The following is a 17846-nucleotide window of genomic DNA, read 5'->3' on the forward strand; positions in this document are numbered from 1 at the left end:
GTTGTTGTTGTTGGTTTTATACTGTGCAGTTATTATTTTATCTATTAGCTAATGCGACATAGTTAATAAAAATAAAGCTTTTTAGAGGTGAACATTAAATAGCAGAATACAACTTAGCACCTGTGGCACTGTTTACATTACTGTTAGTATGTCACGTTGGTTGTAGGTTGAGCTCATTATGTTTTTCAATCTAGCTATGTTGCAAATAACCACTGCTGAAAATTAATTTCTATAGGACAGTGTTCGCTTAGTCTTTCACTCTTTGTTTTTGGCTCTTGTTCTTCTAATATGTGTTTATGCAGTCATGTGTTTGTGTGTTTAATTGTGTAAATGTATACTTAATGTGTGATTGTAACCAACCACTGAAGCATTTTGTAACTGTATGTTAAAAAGAGCTGCACAAATAAAGTTGTTGTTATTATTAATATCATTATATTTAATGAAGTGTCAAAAAATAAGGTAATAAAATGTACATTTTCATAATTGAAACTGAGAGCAATCACAAATTTAAACACAACATAAATATAAAAGGGCATTCAAATTCGCTCAGGTGAGTTAAAAAACATTTATTTTAATATGAAAAATACTCTGTTTTTTTGTTTTCAGGTTGCAAATTATTTATGCGAGAGAAATCTACCAGTGTCACCACCTAGCGATGGGTGTGGAGTACTGCAGGGATCTCCTGGTAAAATACAAGAGCTCATCCTTCTCCTCCTCCCCCCTGCGGTGCTTGGAGAGGAGAGTGTTGGAGAGAGTGCTGGTTTGAGATGATCTGACACACCGAAGAGCACCGTAAATGAGGAAGCAGAGCGAGAAGTGAGCCGGCGAGTGCGCGCAGACTAGAACGCCCTCTGAACGCTCTGAGGGGGCGAGGAGGGGCGCAGAGGAAGATAAAGCCATAGATCCGTCCCTGTTCTGTCAAGGAAGCTAGTCCATCATCCTCTCGCAAAGATGGGGAACCGGGGAATGGAGGATTTGATTCCTCTGGTGAACCGCATGCAGGATGCTTTCTCGGCCATTGGGCAAAACGCAAACCTGGACCTGCCGCAGATCGCCGTGGTGGGAGGACAGAGCGCCGGGAAGAGCTCGGTGCTGGAGAACTTCGTCGGGAAGTAAGTAGGCTTTTCCAGGCTGTAGTGGATGCTGGCGCGCCTCCGATACACCGCGCAAGAAGGAGCTCTTACATCTAAGTCCCCATCCCCCCCGGCCAGGTTTAAATACACAAAGCCTTCACTTAGACCCGAAAGCTTCAAATTAAACGCGCATTCAACGCACTTTCTGTCGTTTTAAAGCCTCGAGCACACCGTGAGGCAGATTATTTTGTTAGGCCTTCATAAATCCCTAGAGTAGTTTATCTGTTAACTACCTTGTGATGCATTCAAGAACCACATATTCAAGTTACTATGATCTTGTTATGATCCTCGTGCTCGATGTAAGTTTTCAAACGTGCCCGATTTGTTGTTGAACGACTTCGGTTAAAGGAAAATTTTCATTGTAACTCCACTGACATCTGTGACAAAGGTAGGGTTAGTTTGGAAGCTGACTTCCTGTGCAGCATGCACTGTCACAGCTTGCTTGGTGGAGGTGTTGTTTCTGTAGCAAGGCTCCCATTTTGTTGCCCAAAGGCTATTTAATCCTGAGCAGGGAAGGGTGCAGGATGATGCCCGCTGTGTGTATGTGTCAGTGAAGAGGCTTTAGCCTCGCAAACATGCAAGGCTTTTTCATTCTGCCACAACTGCTGTGCTGATGATACAAAACACAGGAAGGGAACAGAATCTGGAGTATGCAAGGCTGCTGTGTGACCTTGCACACACACACACACACACACACACACACACACACACACACACACACACACACACACACACACACACACACACACACACACAGAATGAGAGTCCACCTGAGCTTTGAGCCCTTCCAGCTCAGCTCATCCATCTGTCTGCCCGTGCTTATAATGCTTTAAATGAAGCTTACTGCATGCAGACAGCACTGATGGTGCTTCTATCTGTCAGTCTGCTCCTGCTTTCTTGTATTTCGCTGGATCTGAAGATTTTTTTTAATGGGTTCAAAGATGCGCCCCACACACACACACATACACTGTGTGATTCAGCAGTATTTCCTGCTTAAGCAAGGGCATAGTGTATGCACACTGTGGCTCCGAGCCAGCTCACCCCAACATTCAACAAGGCCTTGGTATTCCAAGACAAAATACCATCTATCCCACTGGACACAGAAGGAAAGGATCCATCTGTTAGCCATAGCTCTGTAGGTCTACCTAGTTCACCACATGGCCTCTATAATCCCCATCTTAAATGGTAGTAGGTGAGGCTGATCTGCTGTTTACCCGTAAGTGTACTCTACACCGTACCTGCTGTAAAAATAAAGGAATTCATTACAAAAACGTTCAGATGTTTCTGAATAAAGGTGAGAACATGCAGTTATATATGGAGATTACAGTTGGAACAGTAAAATAACAGTACAAAAGCAACCGGTGCTGACACTAGTATACTGCAAAGCATCGACAGCTACACAACACAATACAACAAGAAACCGCTGATGTAGATTATAGTAAGTGCACTGTTTGAATGAACATTTTATTTCTGGCAAATCTACCTGCAAACTTACCCCAAATTTCAGAATAAAAGTCTGGAATGAAAAGCACATTAAGTTAAAGTGAGCTAAACATTCATATCTGCTACTGGCATCTTATTACTAATGTAACTCCTCGCTTTTGAGCCTTTTTATTCCCAGTAATAGCTATTAAATTGATCTCTTCACCCTCACAATTGGACCACGCTGTGCTGCATTCACGCATCTGTTGTCATAGAAACAGCTTTGTGCCGTATTATGCTATTTTACCCAAAGGAGCAATGGTTTAGACAAATGATGAGATTTTAAACTTTATTACACAAAGGTGGTGGATTTCAATGCCAAGCGGGTGATTTGTAGAAACTGCGGTCTTTGGCGTCTCGTGAAAATTTGTGGCCTGCTGCGTTTTTAGCCTGCCAGCTTTCCTCGTCCAGCTGCAGTGACGTAGCTCAGGCTCTCCCATCCTCCTGATCGTCCTCTGCTTCACCTCCCGCACTGACCCATTGTGTTTTCTGACTAAACACATTTTTTCAATACGCTGCATTTACACGTGCCACAGCTTCTCTTTTTTCTATTTCCCCGTCTCTAATAGTGAATTGTGTTGGTGCCTTGCAGAAAGTCCAGCTTTCATTAAACTGCTTCTATTTCATAATTCTTATGTCAATAAAAACAAACAGGGTGCTATTGATTTTATTCCTTGTTCAAACTGCCCAACCCCATCTCCAATGTGTCTTTTATGGTTATCCCAGACAGCCAATAACAACATACAGAAAACTGCTGCATCAGTTTAATGGCTGTTTACAGCTTGTCTGTTGCTCAGCTGAACTGGATGTCATTTTAGGGCGAAAGAGAGAACACGAATGGGAGATAGATAAGTGAACAGGTTCATTCGACCCTTGTGATCATAAACAAACAGCTTTTTCTATGTAGCTGTTAAAGGATTTAGGTTAAAACTAACAACTACACAGTTAAAGAAATGCTTTCAAAAAGCGTTTGAGAGACAGTTTTCCTCACTGGTGGATTAGATTTTGATTTGGTGATGCTACATGTCTGGTAGGTGTGAGATATTCTGTCCTAACCTCACAAGAGCACAGGAGCAGTAATCAAACCTACCTGTTTGTCTTTATCGTCTGTCCTTTACTGTTATTGCTCACGGTGCTTCTTACAGTTCAGTGTGTCTCCTCTCAGTTTAAACTCTGATTCCCCAACTCATGAATCTCTAAATTGAAGTTCTACTTGGCAGTGAGGTTAAACTAAAAACATGATCATAACAAACACACTAACGCACCATGCCAGCACAAATCAAGATGCACAGTCACAATGCGTTTGTATTTTGAAGTATTCCTCTTTAATCGCTTCTTTCATCACCAACCATTTTCTTGTCACGACTAAAGTAGATGGAACTGCTTCTGTTTACTTTTCCTCTTTAAACCAATAAATGGAAAACTTACTTCGATATGACTTTATGGCAACAAACAGTGATGAAACAGATGAAACTGATAGATGCCACTGTAGAGGGTATTTGATCTGCAGTAAAAAATGGTTTAATGTTTGTCTTTTAACTGACAATAAATGAGCTATCTGGCCTTCTGCAGATTTATTTCTCTCCATGTTGACCCGGCCAAATCGTTGGCTTGCCTGTCTGGCAGTAAACAAGACATGATTATGAATATGAATTTGAGCTCATCCGCTCTTTCTCATTTGGGGCTGTTTCCCAGTCAGTAATTAAGGCTCCCACAGGTCTAATTATCTCAGACAAAGCAAGAGAGCTCTACTCGTCTTCGTTGCCAAACACTTGCAGTGCCAGCTGAGTGAGACCTGTTAGTACCCAGTAACCGTGAAGGTGGGGGTAAATCCACTATTGTTACATGTGTAGCGTAGCATTTATGTTAAAGGGAGAAAAACAGTTCGTACACTGAACGTTGGAGGAAAACACAATGAGGTGATTTAGAAAGTCAAAGGAAAAACAGTCACTCAAAGGGAAAAGCAGCAGCTGTGTGCTGCAGATTTCTTTCAGTAAAATGAAATTTTCTTACTGAATTCATTGTTAGTCGGATGACTCTGCTGATGGGACAAATCCACATAGGATGGCATAGAAAGCTATTACAGAAAATAACCAGGATGTTCAAGATCAGTATGTTGAGTTTATCAGGAGAGCTTGGTAGTTGCTGTGAATGATGTTTGCAAGGGCTTAGCTGCAAGGTTTGCTCAGTTTCAGCACCACGGACAGCTCTTTGACTGATTCCTCTGGAAAAAGCCAAATGCTGATTTTATCATTGGAAGTGAGGGTTGCTCTTCAGCTCTTCGTGTATTATAGTCATGTCATTATAGGAAGATTAAAAGGGGCCAGTCAGTGGATTATAGAAACAATAGCTTTTTTTTTTTTTAGCAGAGGATTCATGCTTGTATTGAAACAGGCCAGGAGATGTCCCGCAGTCTTTCTTAGGATTGCCTAAGGTGTAATGAGTCATATATTTAGGAGATGAGTGGTGAGAAAATGGTGATAATAGGAATGTTTGCCTTTTATGCACCGAAGCCCAAAGATTGTTGTTTGCTGAGGTGTGTCAGGTGTTTTGTTATCAGTGCAGGCTGTGAGCACTGGAATAGCCCAGTAACATAAAACTCCAACATAAGTGTTTTTTTTTCTCTCCCTGCTGCCATCACTGTTTTAACCCTCTCGAGGCAGGCGTTGCCGATTTGCAACAGTTAAAAACTAACAACCTGATTACCCCACATACATATTTTACTTTTTTTACTCAGAAGTACCACTGCAGGACTTGGTTGTGCATTAGCAACAAAAGAGTTAATTTGAGCCTGAGAGGGTTAACCCCAGCATAGGGTTTAAGATACATACCTGTTTCCACATGTTACATAACACTGAAAGGGTGTAAAGTGTTCTGATGAGCAGCAGCAGGATATTATCCTGTCACTAGATTAAAGCCTTTACTATGTTCAAATCAAACCCCAGTGGGAGGTGGTGGGAGGGATGTAGAGGCCTAACTTAATAAATTGCTTATGAAGAATTATGTGAGTGAGTCTCATGCCTAAAACGTGAATCTTTTTCTTTGATTCCATTGGATGTGATCAGCAAAGTTAGACTTGTAGAGTTCGTAAATGCTCTAATTAATCAAGTGGTAACATTTTACTTTACTTTTCCTTTAGTGTTAACGTCTTGCATGATTCTGAGTGAAATAGACTAGTAAAGAAAGCAGAGACTTGAGGGATTTGACGGTCGAACAAATATAACAAGCAAGATCGTTCTTCTTGGTTTAAATTGATATCTGCTAATTTTCCATCTATTTACACTCACTGGACACTTTATTAGATTAACCTGTTCAACAGCTTCTTAACACAAAGGTCTAATCAGACAATCACATTGCATTTTGGTGTGTAGACAGGGTTAAGATGAGCCGCTGAAGTTTAAACTGAACATCAAAGTGGGGAAGAAAGGTGATTTGGTGTCAGCTAAAAACATGAAATTGAGGCTATGATTCATATAGGCTCACCAAATTTGGACATCAGAAGACTGGGGAAAACTTTGTCTGATCTAATCAGATTTCTGCTGTAGCATTCACATGGTAGGGTCAGAATTTGGTGTTGTAGCATAGATCCACCCTGCCCTTCATCAATGGTTCATGCTCGTGGTGGTGGTGTGATGGTGTAGGGGATATTTTCTAGGAACACCCTGGGGCTCTTAGTAGCCATTGAGCATCATATAAACCCTGCAGGTAGTATTATTGCTGACCATGTCCTTTATGAATGGATTGCATGACATGATTTACATCATGGATGTGCAGCTGACAAATCTGCAGCAACCGTGAGATGCTATCATGTCAATATGGACCTAAATCTCTGAGGAATGTTTCCAGAGAGTCGCTGAATCTCTGCCATGAAGAATGACGGCAGTTCTGAAGTAAAATTGGGGTCCGGCACAGTACTAGCTAGGTAAAAATAAACTGTATTCAGACATTGGTAAATAAAGAAGCAACACAAGACTTTCGGAATAATTTTTTTCATTAGTTACAACTTTACATGACATGTTTTTTATTAACCGATTAATTGTTTGGTCAAAATGTCTTATTTTGTTTGATAAATCTTCCAGATAAAGCAAATAAAAGTGGGAAATCCTCACAGATGAGAAGCTGGAAACAGATAGTGTTTAGTAAATTCAAATTGAAACAATACCTCAGCTCCATTTAGTACCAAATAAAAATGTTGTTTCAAGGAAACTTCTAAGGAAATCATGAGGCATTTATTGGACTTAAATGCAGTAATAAAATATGCCTTAAAGAGCGAGTTAAAGTGTAGAAACAGAAGAAAGTGTGGGCATAGTAGGAGTGGGGAAGCAGTTGGAGAGACGGAGAGAAGAGAGGACATCATTCGTTCTGATACTGCTACAGAGGATTACCACTAATCTCTGTTTGGGCCGGAGCTCGCCTCCAACACATTCTCCCATTGGCTCCGGTCTAATCTCGATGCCCACATATCCAACAAACGCCCTTTCATTGGCTCCACCTTCCAGTGTGGTTTATGGGAATATGTGTGCACGTGTGTGTCCATTATTCACCAGTAAAAACAGTGTCCTTCTGCCAAAGCACAAACGCTGCCGGGAGGGAAAATTGCCTGTTTGTGCTGGTGCACCGCTGTCAGGACTCGTAATGCTGCACGCATTAGAGCGGGATTAGATGAGGCTCAGTGTCTGACTGTGTCTGGGAATCGGAAGTGAGGTGACGCACATGCTGAGAGCAACAGAGCTGCATACTGAGCTGGAGTTGTTGGGAATATTACAGTGTCTTATAGAGAGTATCTAAAACATATATAAGGCAAACCCATCCTGGGTGAATACCAAATACTCCATCCTGGGGGCTGCAGTTGTTGACGTACTGTTGGGCATACTGTTTAATTATTATGTAAGATTTCTTTAAAGTGGAGCTCTTTGTACTGATTAAGACAGTCAGGTCTACACGAGGGAATAAGACAGTCTGTGTGCATGTGTGCACTCGTCCTGGCATTTATTTGTACACCACTGAGAGGGTAGACTTTATTACAAAAAGCTGTGAGTCACTACTCCACAGCAGCTGGCGCTTACTAGCTGCGTAGGCGTGTTTTTGTGTGTTTGTGCACAACATCAAGTGATGGAGGCTTAGCCCGAGTGCCTCCAAAAGTCAAATCTATCAGGTTCTTTTCTTTAAATGTTTTGGAACCTAAAAATACATCAGTTTGTTTAATCTGCTTTGAGTTGCTGCAGCTGCAGGAGACACACATGCTTCACACATGCTCAAGCACCTTCCTCCTCTTTTCACTGTGCTCACAACTGATTAGTTTTGATGGTTTTATGGTATCCTACAATATATATGAGGTATATCTACACAGAGGGAAATGCAGATTTAGAACTGCTGTAATTTGGTGCAGAGCACTACATACTGGGGGCTAATTTTGTGTTTTTCATAAAGTCACTTGACGAAAAAATTAAGGGTGAGTGCAAAATAACTCAAAATGGCCATATGCATCCAACACGACACATTAGTTTCATATACAGTCATTTAAAAAGAAAGCATGGCTTCTTTCGAGTCCAATGTTTGACATATCGGGTCATCTGATGAATAAAAATACTGACATATTATTTAATTCTTTGTTTATTCGTTCATTTAAAAAGGTAAACAGCAGCTAGGTGCTGATAATTAAATGTACATGATTAGCAGCCGTTGCTGCCCATCAGTCTTGGAATGGTTAAAAGGCTATTTCCAAACAAATCTATGTCCATCATGCTACAGCAAGAAGGATTATTCAAATGGAAAACTTTCAAGACAGCTGTCAGTCCTTCCAGGAGTGGATGTCCTCCAAGGTCAGCGTGAAACTGTAAACACCCTTACAGCGACTTCTCAGGATCTTCAGGCCTCAGTTAGCATGTTAAATCTTAAAGTACATGAAAGTACAATTAGAAAAAAGTGAACAAGTTTTGTTTGGAAGGAAGGAAAAATCCTCTTATCTTTAAGAAGAACATGGCTGCACAGCTTAGATTTGCAACGTTGCATCTGAAAAATCCACAAGACTCCTGTGAGGGGAGATGTTTGGTCATAATGCAGAGCGTTGGAGTTGTAATGCGCAGTACTGTGTTTGGCAAAAAGCAATCACAGCACACCAGCACAACCACTTCATACAAGCTGTCAAACACAGTGGAGACATGATGATGATGATGATCACAGGACCCGGTCACCTTGCAGTCACTGGATTGACCATGAACTCCTGGCTTTACAAAAGTATTTTAGGGTCAGATGTGAGGCCGTCTGTCTGAGAGCTAAAGCTACGCTGAACTTGGGTGATGAAACTGGACGATGATCCCAAGCAAGCAAGAAAATCTCCAACAGAATGGCTAAAAAAAAAAGAAAAGAATCAAGTATTTGCAATGGCCAAACTCACTGCACAACAATGTGAGAGACTGATAAAGTGATAAAGAATAGATAAAGTAAAGCTGGTTCTGCAAGCTTTTGAATCATTGTGTCTATGTAGTTTTTCACAGGAATGCTTCTTTGTTTTGGCTTGGATTCTATTAACTAGATAATGACGCAGTGTATTATAGCATATGTTGTTGTTCAGGTCAGGTTCTATTTAAGTAATCTTAGAACCTGCTAAGGACCGGGTGATTTTCTTATTATGTCCTGATACAAGAAACCTTAGAGTCAAATGAGGGTGTACTTTCTTTCTTTACATGATTGTAAGGGTGTATGTCTTCCTGCTGCCTACTGCTCACACGGATTGTTCAATAGGTTCATTCATCAATCTATGCAAATGAAGAATATTACCAATAATGCATTTCCCAGATACAATGGTTAGGACTCAAAGTGCTCAGTGCACTTATACTGTGTGTGAGTGCTTGCAGAAGATATTTAATGTACCTAAATACAGACAGCGTGTTTCTCTGTATGTCTCTTTGTGTCGTCAAAACAAATCATCTTGTGTCAGCTTTGTTTGTTCATTTTTCTTTTTTTAAAAAGTGTGCTGTGGTGATTATTTCAGTACATTTGGCAGTCACACAACCATGACTGTTTCCGGTCCCTCACCTCACTGTGGGGGATGTATCTGAGGAGGGTTGGGGGTAGGTGGAGCTGGCATCCTCTCTGAAGAAGACATTAGGTGATGAGCAATTAAGAAATGAGGATGTTGATGGTGTTTTCAGGGGTATGACCGTTTCCTTGGCAATGCAGAGGAAATATGGATGTTTGGCAGTGAAGCGAGAGGAAGACCCGCAGTCAAGACCATCTGTCTGCTGGGCAGGTAGAAGAAAGGACAGACACACAAACAGTGGATGATGAGAGATCTGGTTTGCTTTGTTCTGCAGGCACCAACAGAACAGCGCTGGCTCTGAAACAGCGCTCAGAATAAAGCGCTCTGCTGCTGCTGGGTTCAGAGTAGCAGCTGTTGCTAATAAGCAAACAGATTTTACATGTCTTTGTTGATAGTCGTTGATAATCAAAGCTTGCTGATCGTGGTCTAAGAGATGTGCTGGATTAATATCTGCACAACTCAGCAACCTGGAGTTATAGGATTTATGAGATTATATCACACGGTTCGGTCTTTCAGAAAGGGACACTTTCTTCAAGTTAGAAATCCTGTATTATCTGTTTTTTTTAAGTTTTTGGATCAATTTGAGAGTATCTCACTACCAATTTCTTGCTTGTTCTCTTATAGTATTATGCTGTTGTGTAGCAGACTGCTTCTTGGCCAGTTCCAAGTCGTAAGAAGAGAACAAGAAGAACAATTAACAGGAAAATGTTCATTATTGAGCTTAAAGGTGCTGGTAGGCAGATACTTACAGCAGTTTAAGCACAGACAGATCAGACTAATGATATCTCAGTGTAACATCCTTATGTGCTTTTTGACAGACTTCCCACTGTGCTCACCAACTTTCACATCAGATCGGTGAATTCGTCAGAGAACACAGCTCAGACCTGATTAACTCTCATCTCATGACTCCGAGCTGCCTCAGGCTTTGCCTCAGGTTCAAACAGAGACCTCATCTATTTCTTATGAATGTTACATTCAGTTGCCCAGTGTTGAGCTCTCTCATCAGATACTGAACAGTTTGTCTTTGCATTGTGCAAATTGAAAACGTTTTGTAGCTTGATTGCATTTCTGTCATTAAGCTGAGGTGACTACAAGTAAGGTTCACTTGAAACTGTTGGAGAGAAAACAAGAAAACCTCGCATCGCTGAGATATTGGTGTCACATCAGCTGAGGGGCACAGGGTGTAAGAGGTGAGCTGACGCTGACGCTGCATCTGAATAGCTCCAGGAAAAAAGAGATCTTGTGCAATGGAAAGCATAGCTGTCCGGCAGGCAGGCATCTGGATGAGCTGCTTTACAGCCCAGACACACACAATCAGTGTCAGTAGCTGTATGCACAACACATTCATTTGCATGGACACATACAGTTAATACCTCAATGCAATAATCAGAAATAAGCAGCAGAAATAAGCATATCAAACACCTGTTTCATTCTTAATTTGTCACCATTCACATGATTTAGCTGTGATGTTCATTAGTCATGTTTTGGTGGTTTTTGGTTAAAATATACTGATTCTTTAAAAAATTAAAAGTGTCAAAACACACGAAACTAAACTCTAAACGGTTCCATGAAGGCACCGCCTATTCAACGAATCATAGTGGTGAGTGGCAACTGTTAAATATTGGTCAGAATAGTAATCCAACTCTTGGAAACCTGCAATCTGTCTGTAAGCCACCAGATGGCAATAGCTGTGGTTGCAATAAAAAGTCTTCCCATCCTATAGAGATCTATGGGAAAATGACTCTGTCTTAACCTTTGTAAACAACTTGCTGCAGACTTTATGGAGTCACTCACTCATTTGGGGTCATACTGAATAAAACATTAAATCTGTGTTGTAAATCTTGATCATACCTTGTTTCAGAATGGACGATCACATGAGATAAAAAAAACCCAGGACGCCTGCTTGTTCAAACTTGTCAATCAAAAGGCATTAGCCAATGAGCTTTTTTTCTGTCTGTGGCTGTAGTATGGCATAAACATAAACAAACCAGCCGTCTTCGCTCCTTATTTAGGGTTTGGTCATCACACTTGAGGCAGTCATCTTTGGACTATACAAGGGCCACTAATCACAGCTAATGAGCGCGTGCACACTCCAGTTAGCATATTCTTTCTCACACGATGCAGCTGTTTTATTAAAAGCAAAGAAACTTGATTTGACTCGATTTTCACTTAATACCTGCTCGCTGCTCATTGCCATCATATTCCGAACACTGTTCTTACAAGCTGTAAACTGAATGAATTTAATTTAATTTAAATTACTTCATTTTATTCAACATGACAATTTGCTGCTTCTCAGGTTTAGTGACCTGCTGAAGGGCAAAACGAGGAACATGAAGATGTCAGTTTGAATCTATTTTAGTTTATTTCATACGACTAATTTAAAAGTTAGAACAGGATCTAACTGGTAATGAAAGAGTTTTTAATTTGAGACATAATTCAACATGTATCAGTGATGGATCAGCTGAAGCTTGACCTGTATTTTGTTGCTATTTTATTACTTATTTCCTGCTGTATTGAATGCACTCCCAAAACGGATCCCTGCAGAAAACAGCTAAGTGGCCTGGTGGCCTCATTATTTTTCATTTACTGATTCTTCTCTGTTCTTTTCTCCTGCTGCTGTCACATCATTGATGACACAACCTTTCATTTTTCTGAATGGATTTGTTTGCTTTTTATATTTGGAGTAAATTATCAGGATGGCACAGTAACTGTACTTTGTTATTGTAGCCCTGCTGCATTGTGGTTGTTTTCACTGACCATCATCTCTGCCATCCATCTGTTGTGTTGCAGGGATTTTCTTCCCCGTGGCTCTGGCATTGTGACCCGCCGTCCTCTGGTCCTGCAGCTGATGAACTCACCCACTGGTAAAGCTCACCAAATTCCTTTGAAACTACATAATGATTTATCTTGACTGCTTCATTGACTGGTTACTCATATTTGATATCTACAGCTGATCAGACAGCTGTTCGTGCTATTTGTACAGAAATCTTGACATCTTGAAATCTGTCTTGACATTTTATTGGGAACTGTGCATCACTCTGAATACATTTGGTAAAGATGGCTGATTTGAGTCTATTTATTCTTATTAACCAGTGACGCTGAAAAAGCCAGAGAGCTACTGTAACGGTGATTGCAGTAGTTTTCTTGTGTCTAATGCTTTGAAATAAGTAAAAGGTATAAACATAATACAGTGTTTAATGAATTTATTACACGACCTGTCATAAAAACAAGAAAAGACAAGTATTTTACAAATCTGTCAAAGTCTGTCATCTGGCACAGTCTATTTCATTTAAGACTAAAAGGAAGGTTTTCACTTACTTCTGTCTTTTTAAGTGCGTCTCAATTTCCAGTCCAGCTGCCTTTAATATTTTACTTCTATTCCAAAGGCTGCCATATCCACATCCCTTTTTATTCTCTTCAGACACAGGAGCTTCATTCTTGGCCAAACCTTCAGTCTCCTCTCATCACGTTCTTGGCCTTTATTTATTTATTTTATTTGTTTGAAATGTAGCTGTTATAACATCATTTTATTATTTGTTGCTGAGCCTTCCTGGAAAGACACAACACTTGTGAAAGTAGCACAGCTTTTAACCCACTCTCCCATCACCCACCTAACCCTGACTCCTCCTGGAGTCTAATAAGTCCCCCTATCCTCAGAGAAAAACCATCCGTGCACATTTGCCATTCATCTCTATAGACTTGCAATGACAACATCCTCCCGTTACCATAGTTACACGTTGTTACATTGATTCAGGATCTAGCAGAGAGTGTTTTCTCACAGCGTAGTCATGGTGCCAATCATAAATTACTTTGCGTTAATCTAAAATCAATACGCGGTCACAGCAACTGTTACTTTATGAACCAAGCTCTAACTGAGTTATCTAACAGTTTTTATCTGTCTTAAGTCTCATCCAAGGACACATCGCTTTGCAGCTGAGCGTCGTTGACTATGATCGACTTTAAAAACCTTTAATTTCCCATGAACAAAAATCTTGTTAAAAGTGTTTGATTCAACTCTCTGTTTACCGTCTTTGCTATCCACCTCACCGGATCTTCTGATATTCTGTCACATTACTTTCATTTGTGTCTCACTTTTTTGCCGTTTCTTCCAGAATACGCCGAGTTCCTGCACTGTAAGGGTAAAAAGTTTATCGATTTTGATGAGGTCCGGCAGGAGATCGAGGCGGAGACGGATCGCGCAACTGGAGCCAACAAGGGAATCTCCCCTGTGCCCATCAACCTGCGTGTTTACTCTCCACACGGTGAGGCTGACGCAGTTTTATTCCACACACACACTGAAGATTTAATCTGTGTGTAGAGCATCAATAAGTATAGTTTTGAATTGGCTTTGTGTTTTCTCTTCTTTCTTTTTTTTTTTTACCCCCACAGTGCTGAACCTGACACTTGTGGACCTGCCGGGGATGACCAAGGTGCCGGTGGGCGACCAGCCTGCTGACATTGAATTTCAGATAAGAGACATGTTAATGCAGTTTGTCACCAAGGAGAACTGTCTGATGCTGGCCGTCTCCCCGGCCAACTCTGACCTGGCCAACTCCGACGCTTTAAAGATTGCCAAAGAGGTCGACCCTCAGGGTCAGTTTACACACATGTAAAGAAGCGAATAGGAGTTTTTTTTAACTCTTTGAAATGATGTTTCATTTATAATTGCTCTTTGTATCATCCTAGTTATTTTTATACAGATGCACATAATGAAATACTGTTGATAAATTTGCGTGACTGGGTCAGGTTTAAGGACCATCGGTGTGATCACCAAGCTGGACCTGATGGATGAGGGGACCGATGCTAAAGACATCCTGGAGAATAAGCTGCTTCCACTCAGGAGAGGTGCGTAATACCTCGACAGCATGCTCACACAAAAAGTAGCACCTTTTCCGTCTCCTTCAGGTCGGTCGCAACGACGCACTGTTTCCCCCTTGTGGTAACTCAGAGCTTTTCAGTTCTTCCAACATCTGCAACGAAGAACAGAAACAGGGCCCAGGGATGTGGGAGAGTGTGTAAGAAATCAAAAGACAGACAAAGGGGTGAAAGAGAGGAAGAGCTGGAAGGAAAAGCAGGGGAAGGGGCAAAGAGAAAAAAGCAAAAACACTGTCTTGGAAAATAACTTGCATGTAATTTGTGAGCTGCCCTTTATTGCAATGTGCTGATGTGGTGCTTTTCTTTTCCATTTGCACTTGGTTAAAACCCAGGCATGTGCTTTGGAATATTTTCCATTTCCTTTGTTTTTTCTATACTTTCCCCCCCCTCTCCCTTCTTTTTCTCCCCGTCTCCCTAACGCTGTGGATATGCACATTTACAAGGCTGCTGGCTCACAGTTGCCTTAGTTATAGAGCATGAAACAGCTTTTAACTGAGTGATGCATGAGGAAGCTTAACTGGAGGTGAAACAGGATCCTTGTGACCTAACCTCTCCTGGTTATTTCGCCGCACTTCTTCTTTTTTTTTGTCTCTCTACGCCTTAAAAGAAGAAACGCATCCAGGAATTCTTTCTTTCTTTCTGGTTTTATGCAAATCCCTCTTTCCCGTTTTCTCTTCTCCTGTCTATATTCTTTTAAGTTCTTGGTCTGAGGTCTCTTAAAATGTGGTTTAACATTATTAAACACATGTGAAACAGTTGGGTCCTTGGAGGGGCTGTTCAGACCTGAGGTCGTGGGTAGAAAATAAAAACCCAGAAAAGTTCAGTTTTGCTCTAACACAAGTCTGTATTATCTTCCAGACAAATTACAATACCTGTTTCAAGTCTGTCAGGAAACGATCAAAGGAGTTGGATGGTTTTCTCTAAATCTGTCAGTGTTTTAGGGTTTACTGTGAGTGTGGAGCTCTCTGTCTGCTTGTCCAGGTTACATCGGTGTGGTGAATAGAAGCCAAAAGGACATAGATGGAAAGAAGGACATTAATGCTGCAATGGCTGCCGAGAGGAAGTTCTTTCTCTCCCACCCGGCATACAGACACCTGGCTGACCGCATGGGAACTCCCTACCTCCAAAAAGTCCTCAATCAGGTGTGTAAACATGTGAATGTAGTGAGCCCATTCCTATGTTTTCCCAAAACACTATTTCAGTTTTCCAGTGACCTTATTCTGATATTCTGACCTTTGACCTGCACAGCAACTGACCAACCACATCCGGGACACCCTGCCGAATCTGCGGGCCAAGCTGCAGAGTCAGCTTCTGTCCATTGAAAAGGAGGTGGAGGAGTACAAGAACTTCAGACCTGATGATCCGTCTCGCAAAACCAAGGCTCTTCTGCAGTGAGACAAAGCGCACACACACACACACACACACACACACACACACACACACACACACACAGAGAAATGTTAATATCTGCATCTTTTCCTGTAGGATGGTGCAGCAGTTCTCGGTGGATTTTGAAAAATGCATAGAGGGCTCTGGGGACCAGATCGACACGGCCGAGCTGTCGGGCGGTGCCAGGATCAATCGCATCTTCCATGAACGCTTCCCCTTTGAACTGGTCAAGGTGTGTGTCAGTTTTGAGATGTCAGGAAGTTATGCACAGGGTTTATATGGCAGTTTAGTGTCGTAGAAACCTTTCGATTATATTGTACTTGTTATTGTACAGTGTAAATCCAGTGCTGTTCAAAAGTCTTGAGCCACACCTCTTTTTGTGTGTGATGCTAGGAAAATGGGAAATAGGTTCAGGGCTTTGTTTTAAAACATGGGCAAACATACATAGAAATAAAGTATATAAGGCAAAACAAGGGGATTTCTCCGATTCTAATGATCTTATTAGAAATTCAATATTTGGTATGATCACCTTTATGAAGGTAAGAGTTCTTATAATTTCTTATAGTATTCAGGATTCATACTCAGGCTTCTTGAAGGACATTAAAAGCTCTGTGGATGTTGATCCTACACTGCTTCAATAATGTTATGGTCCGGGCTCTGGGGAGCCCGATCCATGACTGACAGTGTTTCATTGTGTGTTTTTCTATCCAGGTATGCTTTTACTGTATTGGCAGTGTGTTTTGGATCATTGTCATGCTGAAAAATTAGCCACTCAGAAGCTTTGCAGATGGTGAATCAAAATCTGACTTTACTTTCCTGCATTTATAATTTGATCAGTTTTGACCAGAATCAGATTGATGGCTTAAATGCAACTACAGCAAGTTCAGAGTCTCTTCTGTGTTTTAGAGATGGCTGTAGGTCCTCGCCATCCTGTGTCATGTCTTCACTTGATTTTTTTCCCCCCTATTTCTTAAGGACGTGACTTTTAGATTCTGTTCATCAGCTGATAGACTCCACTTGTCCAGTTCCCTCAAAAAATTTTAAGCCACACTGCACACAATGCTGAGATATGGCAAGTTTTTAGACGTGGGAACTAATTATGTGTGCTTGAATGTTTCATAGGTCAGTGTTAAGCAGCTCAACAAACAAACAAAAACAAAAAACATTCTTCTGAAAATGGCCCTCGGACTGGGTCAGGACTGGACTGAAAAAGCAGCCAAAGAAAAACTGTGGAAGACCTTCAGAAAGCCTGGAGAACTCAAGACTACTTTAAAAATCTCCTTGTAAGCTAAATCTAAACAAATGAAGAGTGGCTCAAGTCTGTAAATCAAATAAATAACTTTGGATTAGTCAGCTGCATATTTCATTTGTTCTGCAAATTAAGTTTGTTAGGGGGAAAGAAAAGTAGGTCTCCTCACTACAAGGTTTGTACATTTGTTTTTGAGGAGCTGGGTCATGATTTATCAAAAGATACATTGCTAAAAATAAACCTCTATGTAACAAAAAGCAAGTGGCTCTTAGTTGGATCTCCAAACATGGACAACTCACTCCAAAACAGTCTAGTTCATTTTTGGATGAACTGTCTTTGTAATAATTCTGTGTCTGTATTTTAGACACTGTCGACAGAAAAAAGGTCCTAAAGTCAAGTTTCTCTCAGTCTCTTTAAATCATGACATTTCTCCCCTCATTGTCCCGCTTTCCTCGCCAAAAGGAAGTGCCTGAGCTTCTTCGCCCCGACGTCTCCCACCTTACCTCTCACACTGTTTCTCTCACCCCATCACCATTTCCATCCACTTTTAAAGCCTCCCCTTGCCTTCTCTGTCCGCCTTTCACCTTGTATTAATCCTCTAGATCTTTGCTTGCTCCCTCTGGTCTGGTTAATTTTCTCTCACAATATGCCCGTCCTTTCTCTTCCCCGCTTTTCT

General features: G+C 41.1%; 1 protein-coding gene across 14 annotated transcripts in view; it reads left to right on the forward strand.

Moving 5' to 3' along the window:
• The first annotated feature begins 707 nt into the window (after window positions 1-707).
• dnm1a (dynamin 1a) overlaps window positions 708-17846 on the forward strand; it is a 51078-nt gene continuing 33939 nt past the window's right edge. For 10 of the 14 annotated variants that reach the window (XM_087843738.1, XM_087843732.1, XM_087843736.1 and 7 more), the window contains exons 1-8: window positions 710-1112; window positions 12448-12521; window positions 13770-13919; window positions 14047-14250; window positions 14404-14502; window positions 15514-15674; window positions 15781-15923; window positions 16018-16153. In XM_087843738.1, the coding sequence (XP_087699864.1) occupies window positions 952-1112; window positions 12448-12521; window positions 13770-13919; window positions 14047-14250; window positions 14404-14502; window positions 15514-15674; window positions 15781-15923; window positions 16018-16153 (1128 nt within the window). In that variant the 5' untranslated portion in view covers window positions 710-951. Of the gene's footprint in view, window positions 1113-12447; window positions 12522-13769; window positions 13920-14046; window positions 14251-14403; window positions 14503-15513; window positions 15675-15780; window positions 15924-16017; window positions 16154-17846 lie in introns of all 14 variants that reach the window. The other 4 variants (XM_087843733.1, XM_087843742.1, XM_087843740.1 and 1 more) reach the window with 2 other exon arrangements.

The sequence above is a fragment of the Neolamprologus brichardi genome, chromosome 7 (assembly GCF_056152115.1).
Source record: "Neolamprologus brichardi isolate AB-2024 chromosome 7, ASM5615211v1, whole genome shotgun sequence".
Lineage (NCBI taxonomy): Eukaryota > Metazoa > Chordata > Actinopteri > Cichliformes > Cichlidae > Neolamprologus > Neolamprologus brichardi.